This window comes from Carettochelys insculpta, chromosome 12, assembly GCF_033958435.1.
Source record: "Carettochelys insculpta isolate YL-2023 chromosome 12, ASM3395843v1, whole genome shotgun sequence".
In the NCBI taxonomy this organism is placed as follows: domain Eukaryota; kingdom Metazoa; phylum Chordata; order Testudines; family Carettochelyidae; genus Carettochelys; species Carettochelys insculpta.
This window is the reverse complement of record NC_134148.1, coordinates 38,920,029-38,936,441: the sequence shown is the minus strand read 5'-3', so window position 1 is coordinate 38,936,441 and position 16,413 is coordinate 38,920,029. Positions and strand designations below refer to the sequence as shown.

At 47.6% G+C, this 16,413-nt stretch overlaps 1 protein-coding gene across 1 annotated transcript in view; it reads left to right on the top strand.

The window, feature by feature from the left end:
• The first annotated feature begins 203 nt into the window (after positions 1-203).
• PCSK6 (proprotein convertase subtilisin/kexin type 6) overlaps positions 204-16,413 on the top strand; it is a 119,153-nt gene continuing 102,943 nt past the window's right edge. The window contains exons 1-2 of the mRNA XM_075006445.1: positions 204-365; positions 15,660-15,764. Of these exons, the coding sequence (XP_074862546.1) occupies positions 204-365; positions 15,660-15,764 (267 nt within the window). The remainder of the gene's footprint in view (positions 366-15,659; positions 15,765-16,413) is intronic.

Here is a 16,413-nt window from a genome sequence, read left to right as displayed (position 1 = left end):
GCCCCTCTGGCTCCCCGCGGGACGCCCCGGGCCGGATCCCTCCCCAAGACGGGCAGAGCAGCCCCCGCCCCTCCCCGGAGCCCCCCTCGCAGCCGAGGCCGCTTTAAAAGGCGAAGCTCCCCCCACCGCCCAGCCGCGGTACGGCCCTGGCAGCCGGAGCGTCTCCCCGCGCCGCCAGCCGGAGCCGGGGCCGCTCCCCGACCATGCGCCCCTCCGCGCCTTGGCTGCTGCTCCTGGCCCTGCGCGCCTGCCTGGCTGCGCCCTCCCGCCCGCTCTACACCAACCACTGGGCAGTGCAGGTGCTGGGCGGCCCGGGCGAGGCAGCCCGGCTGGCCTCCGCCTACGGCTACTTGAACCTGGGGCAGGTAAGCGCTGCCCCTCGGCGGCCGGCTCTGCCCCTTTGCCCCCAGCTGCGGGGCGCCGGGCGAGGGCTGCGCCCGGCTTCCAACTTTCCGGGGCTGCGGAGCGCAGCGGCGCCCTGGGGACGGGGCGCGGGGCGCAGGGGCTTGGCGGCCGGCCCCGCTGACTGGGCCGGGCAGGCTGTGCTCTCTGCGGGGTGGGACAGCCCCTTCCCCAGCTGCAGGCGAAGCTTCGCCCCAGCGGGCACCTGCCACTTGCAGGCGGAGGGGCCGGGTGCGAGCGGACGCAGCAGGAGCTGCCGCCGCGTTTGGGGAGCCGCGAGTCACACCCTGGCGTGCGGGGGAGTTCGCCCGGGAGTGGCCCGGACGCCTTTTCCTCCCGGCTGGCGGCCCCAGCGTTTCCCTCTGATTAAGATCCCGCTGCGCCTCGCTTGATTGACCGTTAATGGCTAAAAATGGGCGCGGGTTGAGACGTGAAAACGGCTGCACCGAAGGGGCAAGTAGTTAGCGCCCAGTCGTGATAGGAGGCGACCGAGGCGGACTCCGGGGGGAAGCAGCAAAGTGGAAAGGAATCAGTAGTTCAGTTTTGCAGCGCCGAACGCGCCCTTACCCATTTAAAGAGGGTATTTGTCGTGCCCCACTTGGCGCTGGATTTAAGATTTTTTTCTTTCGGTTTTGGAGCGGAGAAGGAAATCTGGAAGAGACCACAGGGCTGTAGCTTGCAGGGCAGGGGAGAACTTGACGTCTGATTCCCTTTGGGAAAGGCTTGAACTCGTACTTTAGCAGCAACTCTGCGATGACTTTGTCGGTAGATGTTAGAATGGTGATGGCAGCAGTAGGAGTGAAATTAACCAGAGTTTCACATACATAGCAAATCTATGGAGAACACCCAGCTCTTTCCAGACAGGACTGGCACATTGCAGGGACAGAACAGTGTGGGAGAAGGTATGTGTGTGGGAAGATAGTAAATAATCAATGGGACTCTAGACAAAACACCGCCCTTTGTATTTTTCTTCAGGTAAACACTGCAGAGCTTTAGGGTTTATGAGGATGGCTAAATCCAAGGAGAACAAAGCCTGCTGTAATTAAGAATGGATGGTGTGGAGGAAGGCAATTTAGCCTGTGCTTTGTCCTGCATACAGGGAGTGATTATGAGATTGTCATGTAGTCTCCTGGTGAGATGACAAAGATGTGGGTAAAGAATAGATGCAAACTAGAGTGAAAAAAGCTTTTTGTCATTCAAACCATAGTACTGTGCAGAGTTTGAATGTCCATTTTACTGGTTTCTGTGTTGACTCTGATAAATGTGGTCCTCCATCTAAATGGAGTTGTTCTGCAGTGTAAATCGTAGCTTGATACTAGCAATGTGTGCCAGCTGTTCTGTAATAGTAATATTGATCCCTTGAAGTTCTACTGGTGTATTTAACAAACTTTTGACTTGCTTGGCTAGCTGTAGTTCATCTGAAATCTAGCAGAATAGAAGCCACTTTTGGCCTAAGTTCCACAAAGCACTTCTGTGGCTTACATTTTACTTTCCTCACAGAAACTTGTTTTCTCTTGAACCTTCCTAAATCTCATTCGGCAGGTGAAAAGTGTTCCTGGGGGGGTTTCACTCTGACTTGAGTGCTTTCCTTGATTGCTTCCAGTCTCCACATTCAATGCATTCACAGTTCAGTGCTTCTGTCAAAAATATCTCCTGTGCTGCACTAGATATTATCACCCAATTTGACATTCCCATTTTTAGTCTAATTAAATAACTAACACTGAAGTATAAACACAAACATGCCAGATAAGGATTCCTGCAGTTATCCTCCCCTGAGATCTGTGGCGCTTTTGCGTGGCCACAAATGTTCAGCCTAAATCCTACAGCTCTTGTAAGAGTTCCCACCCCGTAATCTGTTTCTTGCCTGTACTATCATGCCCAGTGCCTAAATGATCCAGATGCACCAATAGTAAAGCCAGACGGGAGCATGGCGAGCATCTAGTGGCGGTCTGACCTCTTGTATAATACAAGCCATTTGGCTTCCCTTCATTAATTCCTGTTTGAATTAGAGCTGAAATTAATAATTGTCAGGGAGGAAGAGTGCACAGTGATCCTGGTAAAAGGTTCCATTGGCTAATTATCTTCACTGGTGAAAACTTGCGTACATTTCCGCCTCTAATTTGTCTAGTGTCAACTCCCAGATCCTGGATCTTATATTATTATAGGCTGGAATGAACAGCCTTCTATTGCTGGACTTCTCTTTCCTGTGTAGGGACTCAGACTGTAATCAAGTCCTTAACTGATAGACACCGACTCGTGGGTGCTCGGGGGCTGGAGCACCCATGGGGAAAAATTAATGGGTGCTCAGCAGCCCAGCTCCTCCCTTGCCACAATGCCTCTTACTCATTGGTGGCCTTCCAGTGTTTCTCTCGCCCCCACACCCCAGCAAACAGCAGTTTTGCAGCATTCCAGAGTCTCTGGGAGGGAGGTGAAGGAGCATGGATGCAGTGTGCTCTGGGGAAGAGGCAGATTGGGGGGCAGGGGTCTGGGGGAAGGAATGGAATGTGGGCAGGGCCTACAGCAGAGGGGAGGCTCACACCGCCCCCTACCCCAGAGAGGCAGTTGACACTTATGCTTTCACCTTCTCACTGATCATAGAATCATAGAACAACAGAGCTGGAAGAGACCTAAAAAAGCCATCAAGTCCAGCCCCCTGCCCAAGGCAGGACAAATGGATGGATTGAGCTCCACGCATCTATCATTGCAAAGCAGCCTTGCCAATCCTTTCCTCATTCTTATGGCTCTGCCCTAAACCCCTCCAGTGTATCAGGTCTTTTTGGTCTGTGTGCACCAGAATGGACCCAGGATTCCAGTAGCATTGCACCAGTGCCAGACACAAAGGCAATAGAACTCACTCTTCAGTCCTCCTCTCTTTGTAGGCTCAAGGCTCATGTTAGCCCTTTTGGCCACAGCATCCCATTCAGAGCCCATGTTCAGCGTGTGCTCAGTCGTTTTCAGTCATTGCTTCGTCTCTGCCCAAAGCCTGGATTCTGCAAGTAACGGCCACGTCCGTTGTTCCTAGATGTGACTCTACATTTGACCATGTTAAAATGCCTATTGTTTGCCTGTGATCACCTGGATCAAGGGATCCAGCTTGTCCTATTGAGCCCATCTTGGTGACAACTGGTGTGCCCTTTAATTTTTTTTCCCATCCATGGGTGGAATAAATTTTGTTATGTGCACCAAGGCATGGGCAATTGGGCATCACTAAGAGAAACACATGCTTTGGGCGCCCTGCTAATCAGCGGGGTAGCACCTGAATCTTCCCTGGGTGGCTGCCCAAGGGTTCAGCTTACAGGGAACACCGGTGACAACATATTCTTAGTATCTTTATAGTGTTAGAGTGCCAATGGAGAGTGACCTTATGTAAAAGTGCACAGCGATACAAATAGCTCAGTGGGACTGCATTAAGGATGGGAGTTTCAGTTTACGTTTGGTTGGGGTTTTGGTGAGCAGTGTGTGTGGAGAATAGATCTATCCAAGTTTTGATTCACAGCTGGGTTTTGTGGTGAACTCCGGAGTTGAAACCTGACCCACTAGAAAGCCGAGGGGAGTTCTGTTGGGCTGGGTCTTGACTGCGGGGAACCGTCGGCAAAAGGTATACAAACTGCACTGCAATTTGCACGTCTTTTGCCAGCAGTTTTGTCAGCAGAGGCTTTTCTGACATTTGACCCATCCACACGGGCCCAAATGTTGGATAACCTCCTCTATTGAGAACGAGGTGCACAGGGATGTCAACCGAATGCTCCCGACTGGCAGATCTCTTCCGAGAAATCAGGGCGCATGATCCGTCAACAAAACTGCAGGCTCGACGTGCCTCATTGACTTGAATGGCCCTAGGATTTCCTCCTTTCCTGCCACTGGTGAAGCAAGGCTTTAAAAGTTGATTAGTAACAGAGAGAAAGTCATGCTAGTCTACATGCTATCAAAACAAAAAAGCAGTAAAGTAGCACTTTAAAGACTATATTTCAGGCGTAGAGAAGATTACTGTTTTTGGTTCTCTGTGCCTTAAATATTGAGTCTGTTCTGGTATGGCCATGGTCTGAAGAAGTGGGTCTGTCCCACGAAAGCTCATCACCTAATAAATTTTGTTAGTCTTTAAAGTGCTACTTGACTGCTTTTTTTGTTTTAAAAGTTGAGTGCACCAACCCAGACCCTGTCTCATCCCACACAAGGCAACCAAGTACCTCTTCTTTATGATTGCGTTCCTGGCCTGGGAAAAGCTTCATCCCTTGACATTCAGCATTTCTGATTATTTTAATCTGGGGTGTTAAAAATTAATTTTCAGATAATCTTCCCTCTTGCGTAACAGAAGGCACCCACATGGAGTGCCAGCTTACCCCAGGAGGCACCCTTCGCACACAGCGCAGATAGCGGACAGTATGCGGTTGGCAGACAGACTTTGTTTTTGCCAAATAAGGCAATTGACCATGAGGAGTCCTGTGGCATCTTGAAGAATAACAAATTTATTTGGCCTATGCTTTTGTGGGCTGAAGCCCACTGCGTGGGATGCAATACACTGTTGTATATAGGAAAGATGAATTCTGATACCATGATACATTAGATTTGAGAGAAGAGCCTTGTTTTGCTGCCCTCACCATGCTGTGCTGCTAAGTAGGTCAACAAATAGTCCTCCTGTGGTCATTGGGACTGCTTAGGAAATGTTGCTCGCTGGGCACTAGAATGGCAACGCAGGGAGTTCAGTGGTCTTATAAAAGCAGGGCAGATCTTTTGGGGGATGGATAGAGGGTTGGGGAAAGAAGACTGCTGGGCAGTGTCAGATGAACAAGGTCTGACCTGTGATGAGTAGCTCATTCAGCTGGGAATGTGGGAAGACACTAAGGAGCGCAAGCCTTATGCCAGTGGGTAAAGGGCGTGCAGAAAAGAGCTTATCACGTACAGGAATACGGCCAAAGGAAGGAAGATAAACCAAGCAACTCTCAGATGTGCCAGGGCTATAATGTTAATTACTCCAAATGCTACCCAGGGTGCCCTTGGACTCAGTTCAGCCTCGGTGTAGACGCTGTTTAGAGCCCATTACATTCTGGCTAGGAGAGGGAGAAGTTAAAAATTCCAGAGAAAATTCTCTTAAGAAGAATATGGTCTATGAAGCCAAGACTCTAAAGGCGGCTGCGCTTGGCTTTCACTTCTAAGGACTGTTTGTCCTTTGCGACTGTGAAAATCACGTTTTGTAGTATAAAGTCTCATCTGAGGAAGTGGGTTTTACCCAGGAAAGTTCACAACCTAATACACTTGTTAGTCTCTAAGGTGCCACAGGACAGCTTGTCATTTGTGAATTCGTAGCATGTTTACCTTGTGTTGCAAAGGGCTTTTTATAACAGTGCTAGATTCTAACACCATCCATACTACTGGAGTATTTTGCAGACTTAGCAGGATGTAGAATATTCTTAATCCAGTTTCACTAAAATGGTGATGAATATAACTCCTTCATCTGCTCACTGTTCACACTTCATAGGATGGAATTGGCAGACACATGTTTCCATGGAGACATGGCCATCAATATCCTTACTGTAATAATGATGGCACGGCAAGGAAAGAAACACTTCCTCATTGTTTCTAACTTCGTGCAGACATAAACAAGCTGAGTTAGACAGCACTAACTTTACATCAGGGCTTCATTTACCTCCATTGGCATAAAACTCTGCTTTATATTTTTCTTCAAGTACAAGCCCAGGTTGACTCAGAATAACCATAAACTTCACCCAGACTTCTGCTACAGCCTCAAATGGCTAATCAATTCTGAAAATTAAAATCGACCCCATGCTTAAATGAGCACCTCCCATGCTGACAGAGCCATGTCCTTGGCAGAAGTATGATGTCAGGAGAATGAAGATTGATGGCTGTGGAAAGCAGTAAACTTGCGTAGGGGGGAAAATGAACACTTAAGCGTGCTCCCAAAATTCCTGTGAGACTCTAGTGATCTATATGGCCAGACGCAGCATTCCCAGGTTTTGGGAACAGAGCTCCGCAACATACTTTATCCTAGAATAACCTCGTACTGTTATTAGTGCGGCTGTATAACACTCTTACTGGGGTGAGCAACTTTCTTATTTAATTTTTTTTAAACAGTAAAATATCGTCACTGGGTTAATAGTAGACAAGTCAATTTTTGCACACGGCTGATACAGTTCCATGGCAATTTGGCAACCAACGGGTGACAACTTTGAGAGATGCAGTATTTTCTCTTGAGTACCACTTGAACTGGCTTTATGGCTCCCTGCTTTGGGGTTACTGTGAACCTGTCCCTTGATGCTGATGCTAGCAAAGTGTCAGAAGTTTGGCTGGTTTCCTCTTCAATTTGTCATATGCTGTAATTATGTGGCCTGTTTTCTTGATGGAAGCAGGGTGAAAGATTATTGTTATTACATAGTTATACCTAATGCCATTATATTTTGTCAGTTCCTCTTTCAAGTGTGCTCAATACTTAATTAGATTTGAGCAGCTTTTTATTTTATGCCACAATGTCATTTTATTTTACTGGTTTTCACTGCCTTTAGTGCAATCACTATCCTTTCCCCTCAAGCCGGTTTAATCCCTGTCTCCCATCTTTTGCATTACAACAGAATAGCTCTGTTTTGTTCAGCATCATGAGCTTTCATGGGTAAGACCCACTTTTTCAAATGACATACTTTCCCTATGTATACTGTCTTGATGAGAGTGATACTAGAATCCTGTGTCCGGTTCTGGTGTCCACATTTTAAAAAGGATTTGGGGTCTACAGCGGAGCCACAAAGGTGGCATGAGGGTGATAGAAAGCACCTTTCAGTGAGAGACTTAAGAATCCAAATCTGTTTAGCTTATCAAAAGAACAGAGAGGTGACTTAATTTTCATACACAATTACCTGCCTGGGGAAATAACATCAGATAGTAAAGGGCTGTTCAGTTGAGTAAAGGAAAGCAGAGTAAGAGTTAACAGTTGAAGGTTAAAGCCAAACAAGTTCAAATTAGAAATAAAGCACAAATGTTTACCATGACCTTAAGGGAAATGGTGGCGTCTCCATCTCTTGATGTCTTCAGCTCAAGATTGGATGCTTTTGTGGATGACGTGTTTTATAGGGGTAACTGGATAAAATTCTATGGCCTGTGTTATGCATGAGATCAAACTAGAGGATCAAATAAATTAATGTGGTTTACTGTAATGGTATAATCCATAGTCATATAAGTAGTAACAAGCTAAACAGAGAGGGAAAATAAATCCCAATAATGAAACTATTTATCTTTTTTAAAATCCATTTAAAAGTCTAAAGGAGCTGTGAGGTGCAAGGAATTTGAAAATTCGGTGGGGCTGTGTTACAATAGCCAGTTCAAAATGGTACCCTAGAGCAGGGTGAGCCAACTTTTACACTGGGCCTCACTTTTCATCTCTGCAATTATCAGGGACCATCCCTCCACCCCACCCCGCCAACCTGTCTCATGTAATCCAAACCAAAGGAAATTTCAGTTCTGTTCATATGAAAAAAAGAAAAAAACTTTTGGCATGTGTAAGAAAATAAGTCTGTAGAATGTAAAGACTTTATTAATTGGTGTAAAATGTGAACACACAGACCGAAAAACAGTAACACATTTCAACATTTTTAATGAGATGGACAAGCCTGACACAGAGCAGCCAGTCATGCTGCGTCCCCCCTACAAAACTGTACAGCCCCCCGAGGGGGCCTGCCCCCAGTTTGGGGGTGTGGAATAAGAGTGAAAAAAGGGTTTTCTCACTGTATGTGTACAGCAGTCTGGTTCAGTCCTTCAAGCAGGACCTCAGCCCTGTTCACTAACACTGCCTTGGCCTTTCCAAGGTTGTTGCTGATGCCATTATGAGTTAGGTGAGAGATGATTGATGGGATTTGTTCCCTGCTGTTCTGCCTTTCCCCTCCTTGAGGATCATTTCCTGCGGGGGTTCAGGTGACTGGCACATGGGGGTTCCCATCCCATAGATTTCCCATGTGTAAATTAATTTCTTGCTTACACCTTTCTCCCTGCCAAAGGATGGCTGCTTCCCCAGGTGACTGCCTGCTTAATTATATTGACACCTGGCTGAGGCATCTCTTTTGGCGGCTGTTCCAGAGGCACTGGTCTGGTCCTACCTCTCTAACCTTAGTAATGCTGGACTGGCCAGGGCTAATGTTGAATTGACCAACAAACAAATCCAACAGGAGTACAGGCTGCTGATGGAATTTCTGAGGAAGAAGTTTCTGCTAAGAAAAAACAGCCACAGAGTAATATGGGCCAAGATAAGCCGGGCAGGTTGAGTTAGCTGAGTTCATCGTGCAGGTACATTCATTGGTGTCAACTGAGGTGCCAGGGGCAAGGTGGCAGGGGGCTGAGTCCATATCGGCAGAAGGGGAGGGCTGGTGGTGGCAAGGGTGGGCTCTAGGACATTCAGCCCTCTGCACTGCCCAGACCACAGTGTCGCCCCTCCTACTCTCTCACATCAGCACATAGTGCTGCCGCAACAATTCAAGGGAGCCTGGGGGCAACTGCTTTATATACTGCCATTTGCTCTCCCCACTCCGTCAGCAGGCTGAGATGATATGGCTTTGTCTTCTGACTTATTCCCCTGCCCTTGCTGTATTTATTAACTAGCAGAAGTTTTAATGTAACACACATTTTTAAAAACTTTTTTGACTTTTTTTTTTAAAAGTCTTCAGCCCTTGACTGCTGGCTAAACATAGCCTTGGTTTCTCTGCTTATTTATATCCTCTGCTTGCCCAGACTGCAGTCGCCAGGTTTAGCAAGAGTTGAGTTTACCTCTCATTATAGTGACTGTTTTAGCAAACTTTGCAGCTGCCAGTACTGAGAACACAGTGTAAGTTCCACATGTCCCCTGCCGGACAGTGCTCCTCACAGACAGAAAAACCCTGCTGGGGACCTTGATGAAGCAAAGCTCCTCTGAAATGAACAGTCCACAGCTGCTGGACTCATTTTTAACCTTGTAATTTCTGCTTTGCAGCCAAAGGATGGTGTCGGTAAAAGACGGTGCTAATTGCCTGTTGCAACTTCATAACAATAATTTGGGCTTGCTTTTGACCTGACTCCGGTTTCACTCTGGAGTAGCTCCACTGACGTACTGGAGGCTGGTCGTGATTTTAAACAGGGTGTACCTGTGTGCAGTGTGGGACATCAGGATCCAGTCTAGTGTCTTCACAAACTAGAGACCCTTTGCCGGGCGACTAGGAGCAACGCTCGCCATTTAGTGGATGTTGTTGTTGCAGCATTTGAGAACAGTTGAGTACTTTGACTTATTGAGAAGAAAGCAGCCTACCAGCCAGCAGGCAGGGAAGTATTTTCACACTTACAAGGGTGCGTCTGGGACTAAGTTAAATTCTGTAAAAAGAGTGCCATTGTACCGGAAGCGCCAAACCTCTTATCACTTGGGATTAACTTGGACTTCTGTATCCAGAGGACTGTGCAGAAATAAAAATGTGACCCCTTTTGCCTCCGCCCCCACCACCATAGGCCCTCCCCTTGTGCCAGAGGCCACGCCCCTTCTGTAAACTGGTACCAGTTTGTGCTTTGCCCAGGGCCAGAGGAGCTTGATCTCTCCTCATGGGCTGCACTGGGCACCCTGTGCTCCCCCTTTGACCAATTCCCTTCCTTGCCTATCCCCTGCCCAGAGGCTCCACTCATTGCTCTGCTACTATTGGTTAGGAGGAATTTTCACGTCACATAATCTCAGCCACTAGCGAGGGGACACAGAGAAGGGGGTGGAGCAATGTAAGACATACTAGCAAAAGCACCTTTCTGGCGGTTGAACCACATCTACGCTAGGGCTTTTGTTGGTGTAGAAAAGTTGTCAAAATAGCCTTCTCCCAAGTGATATTACTGTACTGGCAAAAGTTTCTAGTCTACACTTGGCCTTCAGGGTCAGGCAGTATGGGTGGTCCAAGTTCATGCTGCAAGTCAGTGATACAGAATTAAGCACTTTACTGCTGCGTCTCACTCTAAGCCTGTAAGTTAGTGCTTCTGACTCACCTGAGACTAACCCACTTTGATTTCAGTGGATTACTTGCCGTTAAACACATATTTAATTGTTTTGCTGGACAAGGGGTGGAGTCAGGATCAAAACTGGGATCGGTGTTCAGTCCTCCTGTAATGGTCTGGCACCCACTTCTTGCGAGTGCCCCTTGTGCTCTGGTGTGTCTGCAGTCTTTAGACTGGTACTGGGCCATACCTTCTGTGGAACAAGGGTTTTGCCCTCTTGGTCTGTTCTGACCCCAGCTTTCCAGCTGGTCCTGTTAGCAGTGTCCAAGAGTGGGCCACATCCCCAACGGCCTACAGGGGACCCCAGTTGTCCTGGTTTCAGCTCAGGAACCCTAAGAATAGCAGCCTTGTGCTACCATGTCCCTTTAACCATGCAGCTTTCGATCCCAGGGTCACTTCTCTGCAGCCCCAGTCTATGCCAGAGTTTCACCCTTCTCTCAGGGCTCATCTGTGTTCAGGCCCAGCAGCCAGCCAGGAGCTCTTCCTTGCTCTCCCAGTCCCTGCCAGCACTGAGCTGTCTGTGGTGCTGCTGTTCCCTTTGGCCAGCAGGAGCAGCATCAGCATGTGGCTCCTTTTATATGGCCCCACTGGGCCCTGATTGGTTGCTTCCCCTATCACCTCTCTGGCTGCTTGGAGGTCTCTCTTACTGCTCCTTTTGTGGGGTGCATGTGGCAGGGCAGCAAAGTGCCCAACAAAGGCCTGGACCCACCCCTTTGCTCTGTCACCCTCATGCAGAACAAGTGCTTTCCATGCCAGCTTTCCCTAGGAGCTCTGCCAATATGTGTGGCTGCTGTTCATGCATAAAAGGGAATGGTAATTAAATTTCATGAGTTCCAGAGTAAATTTTAGTTTAACAAGATGGGGTTGTACACTTCCCTGTCCTGCCTGAGTCCCATTCCATTCTCTATTGCACGTGGCTTAGAGCACTGTCTTTGGTTGGCATGGAAAGTGGCTAACGTTTTTAAAACAAGAAGAGGGGGAGGGAATCTGCCTGTTCTCCTGCCAAGGTGAGTTACCTGTGGAGACCAGCAATAATTCCATTAATACTGAGCTGTTTGTGGGTAAGGAGGAGACAGAGAATCCTTCTGTGGTGGAGGAAATGACTTGAGTAAATTTCTGTCCAAAGGGGATTTTGCCTTCCCTGATGTATACAGCGGGTCTGTTTTATTCTTTGAGAAGTTATTGCTTATGAGGTTTAACGAGATTGTCACTTATCTCTGAAGCTGGGATTTGTAGATTCAAAACAGCACATGCTAGAAAGTTCTTTTCCCTTTTCACTAGAGGCATGGGGAGGGTGGACTTCTTTAAAAGATGACAACGGGAAGAGATAACAGCTGGGGTCTGAAATGAAGGAGTCTGGCACTGGTTCCTCACGGTTACTCCTTTTAGCTTTATAGCACTAGGACAAGACTTTTTTTTTTTTTTTAAAAAAAGACTAGCTAGTTGAGAGCAGGAGAAACCTTAAATGGGCCTGATTTTCAGAACATGTAAAGTACCTGCCCACTGACCATCCAAAAATTGAAATCTCTTCAGACCACTGCTCATTTCTCAGTTCCTGTTTTCCTAGGAGCTTCCCCTCTAGGTAGGAGTACGTTATAAACCAATATTCCTTTAGGGAAAAAATGCCACGCGTCTACTTGACGCAGAGCTCCTGTGAAAGCAACTGGGTTTTGTCCGAGCGTGTTTGGAAGCAAGTATCTGACTGTGTGCTCTCTGTATGCTCCTTTTCAGGGCATGTGTGTGATCTATACAGTATGAAGTCTACAGTGCTTACTTTTATATTATTATTTTTATTATGAAGATTTGCGCTGCAAAAAGAGTGCAAACTACAAGTCAGACCAAAAAGGACCTATATATATATTTATCATCTCTGACAGTAAATCCTTCCCAACACATGCTACGACAGTGCCATTTGAATGCCTTTTTTTGCTTTCAGGTGACATCGTAAATGAGAAGCTGGTGGCAGCGTCTGCCATAAATGGAAACAAATTTATTGTCTTAGCAATTGGCTGAACGGGAAATAGGACTGAGTAGATTCGTAGGTTCTAAAGTTTTACAGTCTTTTGTTTTTTTTGAGTGCAGCTATGTTAAAATATCTGATTTTTATAAACTTCACAGTAAAGGGATTGCATGACAGTACTTGTCTGAGGTGGCTTGAAAAAATGCTATTTCATTGTTTTTACAGTGCAAACACACATAATCAAAAATAATATGAAAGTAAGTGCTGTACACTTTGTGTTCTACATTGTAACTGAAATCGCAGTGTTTGAAAATGTAGGAAAAAACACCCAAAATATTTATAATAAATTTAAATTGGAATGCTATTCTACTTTCAGTGTGATTTTTAAAATTGCGATTAATTGTAGTTGCTTTTTTTTTAATCACTTCAGTTTGTTGTGAGTTAATTGTTAACTGATGAAGCGACAGCCTGAACAAGAAGTAATGGGGTTAATGTGCAGCAAAGGAGATTTAGGTTTGATATTAGGAAAAACATAATTCATAAAGAGAATTTTCTTTTGGGAGCCTGTTTCCTGAGATGGTCATGGAATCCTTGTCACGGGAGGTTTTCAAGAGTCTGTTAGACAAACGCCACTAAGTGATGGGCTAGGTTTACTTGATTCCTGCCTTAGTGAAGAGGGTTGGATGAGAAGAGCTTTCAAGGTCCTTTCCAGTCCAACATTTCTATGATTCTGCGTTGGCAGAAATCAACATGCACGGAAGTTAAGTCTGTTTAGCATTTCTGTTCTCCCCCTCTTGGAGTTTATTCTTAACTTTCACCTTGGGCACTGAACATTTCCAGGCTTGGTCTCCAGCCACAGAATTTTTGTTGAAAATTCAAGCACCACCAGTTGGGTCATTGCTAAATGTACTGTTAGATTTCCAGGGGAGAGATGCACTCCTTGTTAAAATAAAACTGTGGTGACTTCATCGCATCAGTACGGAGGCTAAAATTTGGTAATGACCCTGAAATAGCCCTGCTCAGAAGAACTGGCTTCTGAACTATGGGCCTCTGAAAATCCCACTGGATGAAAGTGAGCCCAAGTGCCCAGAACCAAGGCCAGGACTGTGTACCACTTAGCTCTAAATGCTGCATTCCTCCGTCTCCTAGTACTGGGCTGGACTGAACCATGGCGAAGCTCACTTGATAAGCCGGGGGTCTGGTGGAAAGTAAACATCGTTGCACTGTCGGATAGCTCTCCAGCGCCCTCCATGCAGTGGGGCATTGCACACAATCCACTAACACAGTGGAGTGGCCTTGGGCAGTCCCCATGAAGAGGCCAAGAAAGCCCCTGAAGCTGTCCCAGCAGAACAGAGTTGTTGGCTGACTGGTGCAGGGAAGCTGGCCCTGGTATGGCTTGTAGGACTGTACCTGTCCTTTGGGTGAAAAAAAAAAAAAAATGGGGGAATTTGCAGAAGAGAAGAGTGAGGAGCGATTGGATAGCAGCCTTCAACTTCCTGAAGTAGGCTGACCACATGGCCCTACGGCAAATATGAGACACCAGCCTCCGGGGATGTGGGGCTGCTGTCCCATGTCGGGGCTCCTTGGCGGTGGGGCTACTGCCCCATGGTGAGGCACTGGAGATAGGGCTCCACAGCCTTCCAATGAGAGGGAGTGGAGGATGGGGGCTCCACAAGCTCCTGGCAGGGTGTATGTGTGCTGAAAATAGGGGCTCTGCAGGGGGCGGGGGGGCAGGGAATGCAGCAGCTGCCTTGCAGCAGGGATCCCTGGCAGCAGGGGCTGCTATGCTGGGGAACTGGGTAGCTGCCCCATGAGGAGCTTCCCTGCAGCAGCAGCTGCCTCCGTAAGGCACAGGATGCTGGAGAATGGGACAGCCACCCTGTGGCGGAGCTCACTGGCAGACGGAACTATTGCTGTGGTGTGCCAGGGAATGGGGCAGTTGCCCCACAGAGAAGCTCCCCTGCAGCAGGAGCTGCTACCCCAAGGCACAGGGCACCAGGGAACGGGGCAGCTGCTTGCAGCAGGGGCTGCTGCTCCAAGACACTGTTTGCTGGAGAACAGGAGCCCAGCAAAATATGAGACAATATGCCCATTTTCCTAAAAAAAGTCAGGATGCCTGTGAGACAGCTTAAATAAGGGACTATTGTGGTAAAAATGGGACAGATGGTCACCTTACCCTGAAGTGGGGTTCCAGTGGGGATAGAGAGAGGCTGTTCTCAGTAGTGACAGATGGCAGAGCAAGGAGCAAGGGTCTGAAGTTACAGAGCAGGAAAAGTAGGTTGGATATTAGGAAAAACTATTTTACCAGGTGGGTGGTGAAGAACTGGAATTAGTTGCATAGAGAGGAGGTGGAATCTCCATCCCTAGAGGTTTGTAAGTCCCTGCTTGACAAAGCCCTGGCTGGGATGATTTAGTTGGGGTTGATCCTGCTTTGGGCAGGGGGCTGGACTAGATGATCTCTGGAGGTCCCTTCCAGCCCCAGGATTCTGTGATTCTAACATGTCTGTTCTTGGTGACATATGTTGCATCCCATATGTCTTGTTTTCACTCTGACCTCTGACCCATCCTCCCCATTTTTCCCTGTAAGCATTTCATTTGTGGATTCTCTGCCCCGGGCCTTCTCTGTGGGGTGGGCCAGTTATCCTGGAAGGTTCTGCCCACGATCCCAGGACTTAGCTGGCTTATAACAACTCCAGCCCTGCAGGCTATTCCACCAGAGTGAGCTTTTCCCTTCATGCTATAGTGTGTGCTGTGGCTTTACAGTGAGTTTGACAAGTGTTTCTGGCTTTGGTGTAGCAGCTGCCTTTGAAGGCTCATTCCTGATGTGACAGCAGGTCCCTTACTGCTTTACAGGAATTCCTGTCAGTACAGCACAGCTGGCTTCCTTGCTTACTTCTGGTAGCTCTCTAGCAGAGTCAGGCCTGTTTTTTCTAGGTGGGTAAATGGCTGAGGCAGCATCAATGGCTTTTCCTTTGCTTTGTTGTGGTGTCCTCTGCTGTTCTTTTCTGAGGAGAGTGGATTTTTTTTTTCCTTTAAAGACATGCTATGCTTACTGCCTTTTCTGAGCTCCTGGGATCCTTAATTATAGGCCCAATGCTGCTACCACAGAAACCAAAGGCAAAGTGATGGCGTGGCCTCCTCAGGGGCCTGAGACTGCAGTGGGGGCAGGAGCAGGGCTCGGCCAGGTGACATGGTGCTGGGGAAAGTGAAAATCAGCCCCTGGAGCTGCCGGGGATTGTTGGGCGTGGGTGGGAGATTTCGTCTTCCCTGGCTCATTGTGTGTGATGCTTTTTTTTTGGTGCAGATTGGGAACTTGGAGAATTATTACCACTTCCACCACAGCAGGACGATCAGGCGCTCGACGCTCAGCAGTAGAGGCCGGCATAACTTCCTTCGGATGGATCCCAAGGTATGGCCCTAATGGGCACCGCTGCCCCATCAAGAGCCAAGCTGCCATGGGCCATGCACTCCTGCATCCTCCTTCCCCTCCTGTGCCTTCCTCCCCTCATAGGTGGGGAGCAATGGACAGGGCCTATGTGGGAGGCAGCACTGAAACCAGCAGCAGCAGCAGCATGACCTGTCAGTGTTGTCCTGGGAAGCCCCTAGGGTTTGTTGGGCATCGCTGCTGCAGAGATGTAATGATGCCTTATGGGGCCTTTTCCTCCCCCTGAAAATATCCCAAGTCCGGGCCCTTGGCTGTGTACTGTTTGCATATAGAGCCCCCTTGTCATTTCTGCCTTCCCTGTGTTTATTGGCTGGCTTGGGGTTAGGCACATTCCCCTTTGTGTGTAAAACCAGTTGGTGGAGAGAGTATGACCCCAAATCTCTCTGCATCTAGATATATCCTCTCTCATCTGTACCTTTCTCCTCCATCTTGCAGTATGTGACATTTGTGTAATGTAAACCCTCATATATACATATATATTGCTTTGGGAAATATATATTGCTTTGGTCTGTTTCCATACTTTGGATTGTGTATTATATGTTTTTTTTAATTAAAAAAAACTTTTGATGGTCTGATGAAAGAACCTTTAAATCACAGACATCTTGCCAGAACA